This window comes from Micromesistius poutassou (genome assembly GCF_964030765.1).
Source record: "Micromesistius poutassou genome assembly, chromosome: 11".
Classification (NCBI taxonomy): Eukaryota; Metazoa; Chordata; class Actinopteri; order Gadiformes; family Gadidae; genus Micromesistius; species Micromesistius poutassou.
In genome coordinates, this window is record NC_140281.1 from 13,645,910 (window position 1) to 13,661,021 (window position 15,112).

The 15,112-nt window shown below is 45.6% G+C and overlaps 1 protein-coding gene across 2 annotated transcripts in view; it reads right to left on the bottom strand.

Moving 5' to 3' along the window:
* The window catches only part of lmbr1 (limb development membrane protein 1), a 33,602-nt gene extending 18,534 nt beyond the window's left edge, over positions 1-15,068 (bottom strand). Inside the window, exons 1-6 of one of the 2 annotated variants that reach the window (XM_084475357.1) lie at positions 14,895-15,068; positions 12,818-12,890; positions 11,758-11,797; positions 10,556-10,695; positions 9,428-9,531; positions 666-792 (exon numbers count right to left, since the gene is read on the bottom strand). In XM_084475357.1, coding sequence (XP_084331483.1) covers positions 666-792; positions 9,428-9,531; positions 10,556-10,695; positions 11,758-11,797; positions 12,818-12,890; positions 14,895-14,957 — 547 coding nt within the window. In that variant the 5' untranslated portion in view covers positions 14,958-15,068. Of the gene's footprint in view, positions 1-617; positions 793-9,427; positions 9,532-10,555; positions 10,696-11,757; positions 11,798-12,817; positions 12,891-14,894 lie in introns of both variants that reach the window. The other variant, XM_084475356.1, reaches the window with a different exon arrangement.
* Positions 15,069-15,112: the final 44 nt, after the last annotated feature.

Here is a 15,112-nt window from a genome sequence, read left to right on the forward strand (position 1 = left end):
TTAAATAGAAATGTTCAATTTGAAAATAATGTACAAATATGTATCCGGCTGTTCTGCGGTTTCTATAAAACCTCTAATAAATATATATTTTTTGAACGTTTTCTAACATTTCTACCAAAAATCAAAATTGCAATCAAAATTTCATTAATTGCACAGCCCTACTGTGGAGCCTCTAGCTGTTAACAACATGGCGTCCAGCAGAGTGACCGTGGAGCCTCTAGCTGTTAACAACATGGCGTCCAGCAGAGTGACCGTGGAGCCTCTAGCTGTTAACAACATGGCGTCCAGCAGAGTGACCGTGGAGCCTCTAGCTGTTAACAACATGGCGTCCAGCAGAGTGACCGTGGAGCCTCTAGCTGTTAACAACATGGCGTCCAGCAGAGTGACCGTGGAGCCTCTAGCTGTTAACAACATGGCATCCAGCAGAGTGACCGTGGAGCCTCTAGCTGTTAACAACATGGCGTCCAGCAGAGTGACCGTGGAGACTCTAGCTGTTAACAACATGGCATCCAGCAGAGTGACCGTAGAGAGACTATATGCTATTAACAACATGGCTTCCACGGACTGACCGTAGAAAGCCTCCATGCTGTTAACAACATGGCGCCCAGCACACTGACCGTAGTGGGACTCTTTCCTGTTCGCAACATGGTGTCCAGCAGACTGACCGTAGAGGGATTCCATGCTAGCTGTGTCATGGTCGATGAGCGCCGACGCCACCCACACAATCCCCAGGATCAGCAGCGCCAGCAGGAACAGCATCACAAAGGTCTCCAACACACGCGCTCTGAGGCCCTGCAGGACACACACACACACACATATAGATAGATGTGTGTTAGCGTGGAGCAGGCTTTACATGACATGTTATTAAAAACATGTGATATGATTAGTTGTCTGTCGGTATGGACAGGTTGTCATCGGAGGAAGTTCACTTGGTAAATTTCTCTCTAAATTTGGACTTGTTAACTTGTAAACAGTGTTTATAGATACATACGCTGTTAAATAAGTCAAACAAAGAGGACTGGAACAAGGTAATTGATGGAAAAGTGGTGGAGGAGAGATGGTGGTGGGATGGTGGTTGTGGTGTGGAGGCGGTGGTGGTGGTTGTGGTGTGGAGGTGGTGGTGGTGGTAATGGGGAAGAGGTGGTGTAAAGGTAGTGGGGGTAGAGGAGATGGAATTGGCGGTGGGGATCTTGTGGACGGGAGGTGGTGGTGGTGTGGAGGCAGTGACGGGGTTGTGGGGGCGGCCCAGCCAGCTACTGTCTGGGATGGAGAGCAGAGCTCCACCTGGCCCTGGTTAGCAGCTCTCTTAACACCACCCCCCTCACCACCACCCACCACTGGGGTGGGGGTAATTTGGATGTTCCGGGTCACCGAGCACTGAGTGGTTAATAAAGTGCTCCTCTACCTGTCCACACACACACACACCCGCAGTCTCTTTCTCTTTCTCTCACACACACACACACACACACACACACACACACACACACACACACACACACACACACACACACACACACACACACACACACACACACACACACACACACACACACACACACACACACACACACACACACACAGCTGTCAGGCTGAGATGGATAGCGTTCTCGTACACATGTCGGGGAGGTGACCCGACGCAAGCTAGCACGGCTCTGTGCTAGCGTTGCACTGTTTAAATTAGGTTCACATGAGCAATTTGTTAGCAGCTAGCGTAATGGCTAAGCGGCTATGTGGCTGCTGTTTAGTTTGTGCCAACAGATACATAAATGGAGTCTCTTTGAAGCCCTCCCCTATTTTAATACAAGAATTTTTATTGGATGGAAATGGCATTAGTTAGCCAAATCACCTCGTCAGGGCTGGGTGCATACCTGTAATAACAATGAGTCCATTAAACCAGTCCTTAAAACCAGTCCTCTGAACCAGGCCTCTTAACCAGCCCTTTAGCCTAAACCATCATCAACCGTCATCTCAACCACTCTCTCTCTCTCGTCTAAACAAGTCCTCTAGTCTGAACCAGTCCTCTAAACCAGTCCTCTAGTCTGAACCAGTCCTCTAAACCAGTCCTCTAGTCTGAACCAGTCCTCTAAACCAGTCCTCTAAACCAGTCCTCTAAACCAGTCCTCTAGTCTGAACCAGTCCTCTAAACCAGTCCTCTAGTCTGAACCAGTCCTCTAAACCAGTCCTCTAGTCTGAACCAGTCCTCTAAACCAGTCCTCTAAACCAGTCCTCTAAACCAGTCCTCTAGTCTGAACCAGTCCTCTGAACCAGTCCTCTAAACCAGTCCTCTAAACCAGTCCTCTAGTCTGAACCAGTCCTCTAAACCAGTCCTCTAGTCTTAATCAGTCCTCTAAACCAGTCCTCTAGTCTGAACCAGTCCTCTAAACCAGTCCTCTAGTCTTAATCAGTCCTCTAAACCAGTCCTCTAGTCTGAACCAGTCCTCTGAACCAGTCCTCTAAACCAGTCCTCTAAACCAGTCCTATAGTCTGAACCAGTACTCTAAACCAGTCCTCTAGTCTGAACCAGTCCTCTAAACCAGTCCTCTAAACCAGTCCTATAGTCTGAACCAGTACTCTAAACCAGTCCTCTAGTCTCTGAACCAGTCCTCTAAACCAGTCCTCTAGTCTCTGAACCAGTCCTCTAAACCAGTCCTCTAGTCTCTGAACCAGTCCTCTAAACCCAGTCCTTTAAACTAGTGCTCTGGAACATTCCACTAGTCAGAACCAGTCCTCTAAACCAGTACTCAAAACCAGTCCTTCAGTCTTAACCAGTCCATTCAACATTATATTTCATTTTGGATATGTACATCTATAGAAGCCTCCCTTCTATCCATCTATCTCCCTATCCACCCATCCATCTGTCCACCCATCTGTCCAGTAAAGGGTAGGTCTGTGAAGCAGAACCATTTCATTTCTAGTGCAGCATGTCGCATCTCTAAAAGGGGTCTTCCCTACACAACCTACAGCCCTCTATAGACTGGAGATGACAAAGTAGTAACACCCTGCTGCTACCAGCATTCTGCAGTGAGCGCTCAAGGGCCCTGTGGCCAGGGTCTGCAGCGCCACCTGGTGCACACTTGATGAACTGCTTCAAGAAGCGTCTTAACGTGAAAGAGCTGTCCGTCAGAAAATCACAAGAATTGAAGTAAGCTGGATGAATAGAAGGCTGTCTAAAGCCGCTCGTAGCTACTCTACGAGCGGCTTAGGCTAACTTGTTAGGATTAAAACAGAGAGGTGTCCTATATATGACCTGGATCCTGTTGGTGTGAGACCCAGTACATTGACTAACCCCAGTGCACTGACTAACCCTAGTAGTCTCTCTCTCTCTCTCTCTCTCTCTCTCTCTCTCTCTCTCTCTCTCTCTCTCTCTCTCTCTCTCTCTCTCTCTCTCTCTCTCTCTCTCTCTCTCTCTCTCTCTCTCTCTCTCTCTCTCTCTCTCTCTCTCTCTCTCTCTCTCTCTCTCTCTCTCAGGCAGGACCTCAGGCAGAGTGCGGGGCATCCCAGCGGGCCTGTCCCCCTTAAGCTAGAGCCCCAGCCAGGCTGGAGGTGGATTCCCCGAAGACCAGAGCTCTCAATCTTTTATAAGAGGAACCCCATTAACCATTCACATCATTTAGGGCAAAGGCATAGGCTGTCACCCTCGCTACTATCATCTCCACCCTCCATACTATCACCTCCAGCATATCCACCCTCATCTCCACCCTCCATACCATCACCCCCAGCCTCTCCACCCTCACCACTATCATCTCCAACCTCCATACCATCACCCCCAGCCTCTCCACCCTCACCACTATCATCTCCACCCTCCATACCATCACCATTTTATCCAAAGTGACTTACAAGAAGTACATTTATCAGAAGAAAGAGAAACAATACATTGCTGTCGGTACGGTAAAGATATTCATAGAAACGCCCTTACTACCATCCCCACCATCACCTCGACCATCAACAGTACCTTCACTACCACCCTCATCTACAACACACACCCATCGTTATATCACCACCACCCTGTTCACCATCAGTCCCGCTCTCTGAAACTGCAACATCACTATGATCATCCCCCACATCACCCTGACTACCATCCCCTATGGCCACCACTCCACCTAACACCTCCATCCCCCAAGCAGGTCTTCACCCAACCCTAACCTCTTCCCTGCTGTCAGGCTCCTGATCGTTCAGCGTAACTATATTTATATAGAAATACTTCAAAAATAGCAAAATCAAGAAGAAACAACATCATTGGTCTTGAAAAGATCTGTTTCCCAGATGTGAAAATAGAGAGAGACCTCAAGCTGTCAGGAGTGCTGAAACAATCTATTTCTGCCCGTCTAAATGTGGAACTAGCGTTAAATATAGCCGCGCTGAAATATTCACCACTCTGCTGATCTGAGACCTGGTGCGTAGGGCTATCTGCAGGTACGCTAACAATCTGCAGCTATCCTAGCTGTCTGCAGCTAGTATGCTAGCTATCTGGAGCAAGTTTGCTAGCCATCTGCAGCCAAGCTAGCTATCTGCAGCTACACTAGCGATATGCAGCTAATACCCTAGCTATCTGCTGCAAGTACCCTAGCTATCTGTAGCTAGTAGGCAAGCTATCTGTGGCTCAAAATCTAGCTATCTGCAGCTATCAAAGCACTACAACGGAAACATACACTTCCGAACACAGCTGGATAGTCAAGTCAATGGTCGATGCCCAATGTCCAGTCTAGCAGTCTGCTAGTCTGTAACCCCAAACTGCTACTTAATGACAAGTATCTGAATTTACTGTGTGTCCCTTTGGATAAAAGCGTCTAATAAATGACAAAATAGTACATAAAATGTAGAGTTAAGAGAGGTGGAACAAGGTACAGAGAGAACAGTAGCCACTCTCTCCATCCATCCCCAAAAGGTCAGCAGGTCACAGCCCGGACTGCTCAGAGGCTCATCCTACTTCTGTGTGTGTGTGTGTGTGTGTGTGTGTGTGTGTGTGTGTGTGTGTGTGTGTGTGTGTGTGTGTGTGTGTGTGTGTGTTTTAGTGTGTGTGTTTGTGTGTGATTTCGTTTGTGTGTGCGTGTTTTAGTGTGTGTGTGTGTGTGTGTGTGTGAGGTGCCAGATGCGGGGGTCTTATTAGCTCAGGGTTCAAGAGGAAGCCATGGTGGTGACAGCAGACGCAGAGCAGGGAGCGTCCAGAATCTACTAATACAACACCTAGCAGACTTCTAAAGAGCTCTAATACTCATAATAATAACAAGCTGTTAAAACCTAACTAACTATTCTAATAAGAGTCTTAATAAGGAGTAATTTTAAGTAGTCTTCACAATAAGTCTTTATAGTAAGAGTCTGAATAATGGTTATAAGAGCTCTAATAGTTCTAACAACTTCATAACAAAAATCGTAATAATACAATTTCTAATAATAAGTGTCCTAGGAATAAAATTCCTAATAATAACATTATTAGTAGTAAAAGCTCTAATAATAAGATTCATAATAACAAGTCTTCTAGTAATAAAGAGTTTTAATAATAAGAGTCTTCATAATAAGAGGCCTAATCATATGAGTCCCAATAACGATTCCTAATAATACCAGTTCTAACAATAAGAAGCTTCATAACAGTCGATTATATTGCACTGTTGAAGGAGCCTGAGACTCAAGAATTTTATAGCCAGCGACAGCCGCTGTAATTGTTGTGCATTTGACAATAAACCATCTTGAATCTTGTAATAACACGACTTCTTATAATAAGAGTCTTCGTACTAATAGCCCTTATAACAAGAGCCCTAATAATAAGAGCTCTATTAATAAGCATCTTTATTTGCTGCTCCAGCGGCTTCATCAGAAGGAGGCTGACGAGGTGTTGGCTGATAAAACATAAGACTGCTCCCCTGTCACCTGGCCTTCATCAGGAGGAGAGAGGAGGAGGAGAGGAAGAGAAGCATGTTGTCTGATGAAAAGTCACACCACAGCTCCTTCGTCTCCTGTGGTCGATGTGCATCACACACAGAACCGTGTGCGGAAAAAACGCATGCTTTCAAATTAAAAGCACAGCAGAACTGGGACTGGAATAGAGCCGTCTTCTAAAGATGATCACGTCATTCTGAATAATGCAGGCAACGATGGAAGGAGAGGGGGGTGAGGGGGGGTTGGGATGGTGGTGGTGGTGTCTATATCCTCAACAACTCACTTTTTCTCCCTAAATTCCCAGCTCCAGCTAATATGTTGCCATGGATACGGCCACAGCAGCTTTAGAGCCCAGCTGACCTCTGGGAAGGTGTGTAAACAGCCCAGCCTGGGAAACAGGCCTGCGTGCGCGGGCTCATCTGAAATAAATATCCCGCTCCTATTGTGGAGGAGCAACAAAGAGCAGTATCTTAGTAACGCGGGACGCGCCGCGCTTGCAGGGCTAGCGCAGCCTTCAGCGGGACTTAGAGCTAGATTGATGGGGACTCTTTTTTTCAGTCCACATGAGACCGGTTGGCCTGCTTGCGGGGTCGGAGGTCACAGTCATTCCAACCGTCCTTCGCGACCGGCAGTGCTGCGCCGCTCGAGGCTTGTAGGCTAGCAGACTTGAACCACGTCTATCTGGAGAAACTAAATAGCGCCGTGTAGCTTCTTCAGCTAGCCAACCACCCAACATTCAGCAGTGAAGAATTTATAAAACAGTTCCATAGCATGATGCTATCATTGAAGCTAATCATTACCATGCTATTAGCATTACGGCTCATCAGTCTGGGTGGCTGGGCCACACCATAATAGCTAGAAAATAGATGCAAGGCTGTGCTGGGCCTGTTAATAAGGCACTATACCTGACACTTAAGCTCAACACCAGGCAGTGAATTACACCTTCCACAATGCACAGCGCTCCATTATAGAGACAGAGCGTCGGCCGAGAGTACATGACCCAACGCTAACACCAGGGCGGCTGTATTAAACGGCCGTCAGACGAGTATCGCGGTGCGGCTGCCGTCCTGCTGCCAAAGGGCTTCCTGGAACCCGACCAGCAGACATTTAAAGAGCCACGGGCTAGCTTAGCAAGGCTCCTGCGCCGCTAGCACAGCCGCCGCCGCGCTACGAGACGAGACGAGACGTTTTATGCCAGCAAATAAAAGCTCCATCATAAGGTCTGCCGCGCAGGCCGTAAGTCACTGACATTCATCCACAATTTGGACAATTTGTTAACCTATGAATCAGTCACAGGACAGAGCCCCCGACCAGCCCTCGCCCCAGAAAAACAACATCTCCACATTTCCATCGCGATTCCGATGGCGTTTTTTAGTGCATCGTCAAACGTAAACACGGCCACATGAAACGGCTTCGATTCATCACTCACTTCATTTCCGCGGTCGCGACCCGACTGCAGCATGATAAAATACCACATAAAACCACATGACGCCCCGCTGCCATTGGCCGATTGGGAATCCGATCACATGATAACCTTTTAATCAGTGCTGCCAACGGCCTGCCACCTTCCTAGCACTGGAACACTGTCGCACACACACACACACACCCTCCTGGGACTGGAACACTGTGGCTCTCTCGCTCGTGCACACACACACACACACACACACACACACACACACACACACACACACACACACACACACACACACACACACACACACACACACACACACACACACACACACACACACACACACGGGACTGGAGTACTGTCAATCTGGGTGGAGGCACACATAAGTAACCACACACAAACTCTTGCCCACTTGCTCACTTGCCCACACATATACTGAGCAACACTCACACACACACGTAGTGCGTAGGTGCAGCACAACACAGACCAGGTCTTCCTGGGTTTATGGACGATCAGCAGAGGACCAGAGAGCTGCTGGTGAGAGGGGCGATCGAGCTGATCGGGGCCTGCCCTCTATTGAAGAAACCCAACCACAACAAATTAGCGGCCCGGGACACAGAGAGCGACAGCAAGAGAGCGAGAGAGAGAGAGAGAGAGAGGGCAGTAAACTACAGTAGGGGCTAATCTCTGGCTCTTTATGTGCGTTTGTCAGGATGGACATAAAGCAGAGAGGATTCAAACTGTGAGACAGGATAGAGGTGTATTAGAAGCAAGGCACTATTGTAGCGTCACGTCGCAGCAGCTTTATGGGTGCTGGGAACACCCCACCCCACCCTCCTTTCTGGGGGTCATCAATTAAACTAGGAAGTTTGCTGAGCCTTACAACTCGATTATTAGCCCGCGCTTTTGAAGTTTTATTTTGGGGGGAGGGGGAGGGGGGGTGTGTGTGTGGGGGTCTCAGGTCTTAAATCAGGGGGACGAGGCGTTGAGCTCCTGGCTGGAACGTGGGGAGGGGGGACCCCAGATGAGCTCTTTCATGGTTAATGAGCGGGGTGGTGGGGTGCTAACAGCCAGAGACGCGAGTCAAGGAGAGGGCAGACAGTCAGCACCTGCTCCCCTGGCCTCCATATCCACCAAGAGATCTCTTCCCCCAGGAGAAATATCTTGATATGATCCTCGTTCAGGTCTCTCATGTTAGGAATCCTCCAAGACAAGGCTCCCCTCCACCAAGAACAGCATCAGCTAGCCTCAGTGCAGATGATGCATCAGTGATAAACCGAAACACTGCTTAGTTCAATCAAGAACAATCTATCCGAAACCCTGTTCAGGTCCACAAACTAATGATGTCCTGATAATTTATATAGTAATAATAAACATACATATTATGTATATTGCACTTTTCTAAATATTCAAGACATTTTAAGTAGAAAACTAACAAAGATCCATAAAACAATCACTTATCACATTCAGCCTGTACTCAAAATGTAACATTCCATGCCATATATCAACTTTTTTTTTTATGTATTAGGTACTATAGAAGAAATGTATATTTCCTGCACTTCACCTCTCTGGCAGAGACGGCAGCCCGTGCCCTATGGCATTAAGCAACACCTTATCTTCTCTTATCTTCGGTAATATTATTTAAGGGTGTCTGTCTGTACGCAAGAATACCAGCCCCTAGGATGTAGAGGCGACGCACAGAACGTTACAGCAAACACACCTTTTACGGGATACCATTACGGGGCCAGGTCAGAGGTCAAATAGCACTCAGGTGGGGAATTCTGGAATATTCCACTAAATATACTGAATACTTACGTTAAAGACAGATAAACACTGCTAATGTTAACATACGAGAACTCTATAAAATAAGGTTTTAGCAGACTAACTGCAACAACCAAAGAAACATCTGTCCCACCCACATGTCTCTGTGGGTGGGACATAGCATTCAACCAATAATAATATGAATGTAAAGGTTTTCCAAGTTTAGCATTTGGATTTCTCCTGGTCCTCTACTCTTATGAATAGTAATACATTTAATAATAATTAAGTATAATGTCCTGATTTTACAGTGAAATGTGTCATATCACGCTGTGTGTGTGTGTGTGTGTGTGTGTGTGTGTGTGTGTGTGTGTGTGTGTGTACCTTCTTAGAGCCAGCGAAGCCCTCGGACTCCAGGAAGAAGTAGGCGAAGGGCATGAGAACAAACAGACACAGGTTGGAGAAGAGAGACACCAGGTTCCATAGCCCTACAGAAACAGCAAACACGTTAGATAGATACACACACACACACACACACACACACATACTGATGTATAATAACAGCATCAAAGCATTTTAAAATCTGGTCTCTAATGCCCCCTGGTGGCTAAAAGGAGCAGTGCGGTGTGGCAGACCAGGTTCCTACCAGAATAAAACTGTTAATCGTCATTATCAAAAGAGATCATTATTATTCATTATTCATTATTAACAGATCATTATTAACATCGTTCATTATCAAAAACAAAACAGCCACTTCTGTTGGACTATATAATTGTAATACTACAGTGTATTGTTTAGTATTGCAGTTACTGTAGTATTACCATGTTGTAACAACAGACCATATGTTGGTGTTTCGGTGTTGTTTCGGTTTCATTCAAGTCTAAGGGGATGTGTTGTGTTGGGAAACGGGAGCAATTGAGGGCAGGTGGAGGTCACTGCTTGTTAATTGGACTATGCCCACAATACGCACACAATACCCACAGCCCAAGTTGGCGAGACTGGAGACCAGATCACGTGCCCTCACGCTCTGTTTGGTTTTACAGATCAGTCAGGACCACTGACTGCACACATCCATTTCTCCTTCGGTCAATCAGCATACCTCTTTCCAGCCAAGAAATTCGACTAGTACATACTCTTGTTCTTATTCAATAGTTGTTTTGAGTGTATTTGTGCAATAACAGCCCTTATCGCTGTGTTGACTCTACTTATGTTAACGTTACTGATCGCTGCTTGAATTTTTTAACATATGGATAAGTGAACTTCTAATGTTCCTGGATGATAAACTCACCAATATTGCACTTCTACGGACAGCTAGGGTCATCCTCTTTAAGTCGGTATGCGTTTGTTCAACAAATCAACGTTTGTCATGTAGGAATAACTTTCTGTCAAGATGTCTGCAACACGTAGAATTTTGTGTTCTGAACGGATTGAGCGCTTCAGAAGTGATTGATATAAACTTGCTTGTACATGACAAACGTTTAAGAATTATAATATATAGTTTTAAAGTTGTACCGTGTATAAGGGATCCATTGAGCCACTGTATGTAGTAGTTCTTGGGGAAGGAGAGCAGGATCTCACTGCTGATGATGGAGAAGGGGAGCAGCAGGACAGCTCCCCCCGACACAGCCAGGGTGAAGGTACACAGGTACAACCTACAGGGGGCGCCAGAGAAACATCACGTTATATTATATAGTTTTATGCAGCCAGACTGAAGGTACACAGCTACAACCTACAGTGGGCACCAGTTATTCATCCCTTTATACATAATATGCACTTCTATACAGCCGGGTTGAAGGTACACAGAAACAACCTGCAGGTAGCACCAGATATACAACACGTATTATGAGCCGGGGTTAAGGTCCGCAGGTGTGACCTACAGGGGGCGCCAGATATACATTACATTATAGATTATATCACGTTGCTGGGGATGGGGATCTGTAAGCACATAATTGGATAACAGCCAGCACGAGTTAACTGTAAGAAAGGATTTGTAAAGCTTTATCCACTCGGGCCAATGAGTTTCTCTTCGGGGGAATATATTCACAAAACAGGAAACAAAGCATAAGCCAAAACCCTTTTTGGTATCCAGGCCCAGCTCTGCCGCCTTCCCCCAGAAATTTATTTTTCATTTCATTTTTTTTTTCATTCCAGATTATATTATATATATAAATACATAAAGCCAGGGTGAAGGTACAGTTACAACCTGAAGGGGGCACCAGATATAAACATTATATATAATATATAAACCAGCCAGGCTGAAGGTACACTAGTACATCAGACAATCGGCCCAGGTAGTGACCTTATAGGCTTGAAGACAATAGGCTGCCATGTGAATGTGATGGACTGCGATATGAATGGTTGATAGTACGGCTTAGAGATAACGGTTTCTATGAGTAGATGGTACAAGGTGACACCATCTACTGGAGTAGATGCCAGTAGATGGTAGGAGTAGATGGAGGAGACGGGGTCCCCTCCTACTCCTCCACCACCTTATCCTCCTTCTTCTTAATTTTCCACCACCTCATCACCCTCCTGCTCCTTCACAACCTCCTCCTCCTAGGACCTCAATCAGAGACAGCATTATCTCAAAAATCTACTATCAACCAATCGTATCGCAGCATATTGTGTCACGGCCTATGACATCACTTTGTAGGCATATAGAGGTATAGCCGTGAGCCCTGCTATGGAGAGCTCTTGATGGTGGATTCACTTACGAGATTCTGTTGACGACAGCATCCTCATCCTCGTGGTCATCTGAGGAGGAGACAGAAAGATAAAGAGTTAACCACGTTATAACACCCTATACACTCTGAGACACACATCTTGAGAGGAGACACAGATAAAGAGACAGACACGGTGGCCTTACTACTAGGATGATAGCAGCTCCATTGAATGTGTATAATTTGCTGGATGTGTATGAAATTCTGCGTTTTCTATGTAAAATCAGTAATGGAGGAACTGTTATTATGTTGTTTTTTTAACATAATAACAGTTGTGTCAACCTTCTGGCTCGACAAAAGCATGCAAACTGAACTGTGTCATACGTTTAATCCTTTAAAGGGTTCATTTTGTTCCGTTTTGTTTGAACAAGCATCCGCCTACTTGGAGGTAAACAACACACCACGAGTACACACCCAGAGCTGATAGACCAGCACTACTAGACCTAGTGCAGACTCCACCACTCCTGTTCTAGATCAAGGGCTGACTTGATAACACCTGGATAGTGTGTAGATCCAAACAGGGTGGAAGACAGATGAAGAAGATACACTTTATCGTTGAGATGTATATTACAACCTGTTATTTTTCTAAACTGTTGAGGAAGCTAGGGGCCCATTGCAATAAGTTAGTACTGCTTGTTGTTCTACTGATGCAGAGGGTAGTGTGGTTGGGCCAGGTTCTGTCACTACGACCATATTAGAGATGACAGTCACAGCACACAGGGGTGGTTCCAGCTGAGGGTGTGTTCTGTTCAGAATAACAATGACTGATGTGGACAATGGCAGATTGTCCACATTACAGGTATGGGTGTGGACAAGTTAGACAGTAGACCCTCACATGCTGTATAACTGTTATGAGGGTTTGGGTTTGAAAGTTAGGGTAACAAGGATTAGGCAATTATGGTTATAAGGGGTAAGTAGGTCAGAGTTATGAGGGTTAGGGTTTGAAATGTAGGGTTATTAGGGTGAGAGTTACTAAGATAGGATTAGTAGGGGTTATGGTAATTAAGTAAAGCATCTAGCCACTACAGCAGAATACAGGGTAATAATAACTCACCGCTCTTCCTCTTGTATCTGGTTATGATGAAGTAGGACACGATGTAGAGGACCGCAAACAGCAGGAAGCAGATCTGAAAAACACAACACACAGCTCTTTGGCCATTGGAGTCTTTTAAACACAGTAGCCTGTTAACACTACAGTCTGTTAATGCACAATTTAACCTTAATATGTCCTAAGTAATGTTTTATACCATGTTAAGCACCCTTACATGCTTAGTTGTACCCTGACACGCATACATCAAGTGATGTTAACCATAACAGACATGGGAAAAACATGCAAACTCGAAAGTCTCAGTGGAACAAGGTAGCAAGTCCTCATTGATTGCTGAATAACGGTGTCCAATTAGGCCAAGTCTAGTCTACATAAGATGTGTCTGTAAATAACCATGTGTGGTGTGTATTAGGTTGCTGAGATGTACACCAAGGCTGGAAAGGTTCCCAGAAAGATCCCCTTCCACATGTTCCACATTCCCTGATGTTCTGAGAGTACTACGGGGACTGTGCTAAGGATAGTATCACCTGTCTCAGCAGCAACTAGCTTAGCAGCCTCTAACTCCGCAGCCCATATCATGTCTCAGTTCACCGTCATGCCCCCTTCCTGACTCATGATACAGCACATATCGTCGCTCCTGAGAACTGGAGTTGGTGTGTAGCGCTCCCACGCTAACACACGCTTCTGCTAAACATCCATAGCTAAACACCAAGGCACCTTGCGTGTGTGACAAATAGGGGTGATAAAGTCAGTTACACCAACTGGATAAGCGCCCCCCCCCCCCCATACACACACAAACTCTTTATTTATCTCTCCAAATGTGATGTAAAAAGTGCCAGAGAGAGTGACCCCGTCTCATCGGCTCAGCTACTAGCAGGGATGAGCTTACGGCTTGCGGTATGGTGTAGAGCTGATAAAGTGTCCAAGACAAGCCAGCAATATGTTTGGAGATAAGACATTATACCGAAGCTGCTTGCCCTGAGTCCCCTTCTCTCTGGTGAACGAGCACCGTCCTAGTATAAAGACATCGCTAGAAAAAAGCTCTCTGCAAGTGGGTTTGAAGATATTTTGGGATAGTTTGACACCCAGCATTTCACATGAGGTGTGAAGTGGGTTGTAGCTGTCAATGCTGTAGTATCCGTGTATTAAACAGTCATGCACATACATACGACATATACAATGCAACAATAATATTGTTATACACTGGCAACTGCCATACTTATTAAGGTTCAGTGTGCTACCTTACACACAATGAGCAGTAACAGCATGATCCAATATTCATAGGAGAGTTCTGATGGTGGAAGAAAGGATCAGAAAAAGGACACTACAGACATGTGACGAGTAGGGCTGTCAAAACATTCTAGACTTTCTTGAGCAATTCAAATATGAGCTTTCACAATCGAACGTACGTTTCACCATTAATCAAGGCAGAGGTCAAACCAAGATCCACGACTTCCCTAACTTCCGTTTGGTCAGAATAATAATCATATTTAATCCTATATCGACAACATTGTAATCGAAGGTCGACCACACGGATATGTGTCAAACTGGAAGACGAAACAACACATTACGTTTCGTTTTCTACTGTACGCGATATGCGTTTGGTAGGTGAAGTCAAGTGTATAACAGTTAACAAATTTCCATTAAAGAATATATGGATTGACAGGTCAGGCTAGCAGCGATGCTAACTGTGGATCGGCTTTGTCATTACCTCAGGAGTACTGATTAGCGTTATAGAAAGGGCGGGATTATGGTCTGGGCGGGACTTTCAGTTGCATGGGTTTGGCGGCGAGAAAGAGAGAGGGACTTGCGATGAAGCGATGTCCGAAACATGTTTGCAGATATTGCTTTGTCAAATTCTCCATCAAAACTATGTATTTTCTTAGTCATTGTGGTTAATCGTGTTATGTTTGTGTTCTTCTCGTTTCGGGGACTGTTACTTGACAGTTCATAGGAAATACAAGACCGGAAGTTGAGTAGCGTTAGACCGGGATAACGCTACAATGCAGGATCCTCTCTCAACCTATCTTCATCACACAAACAGCGGTAGGCGCTAGCTGGGTTAGCAGTCTACGGTACTTACGATGTACTCTCGAACTTGGCTGTGGAAATTCTGTTCTCTGATCGTCACGTCGTCTTCTTCCATTCTTCATATTGCAAATGCAGATCTATAGACACGCCACATGCTAACTCGTATGACTAGCGGTCAGAGCAGAAACTTGTGTAGGATGATTGCCGTTGAGTTTGACAATGCAGGCAAACCGCTCAAAAATAACGCCCCAAAATAAATGACGTCGTCAC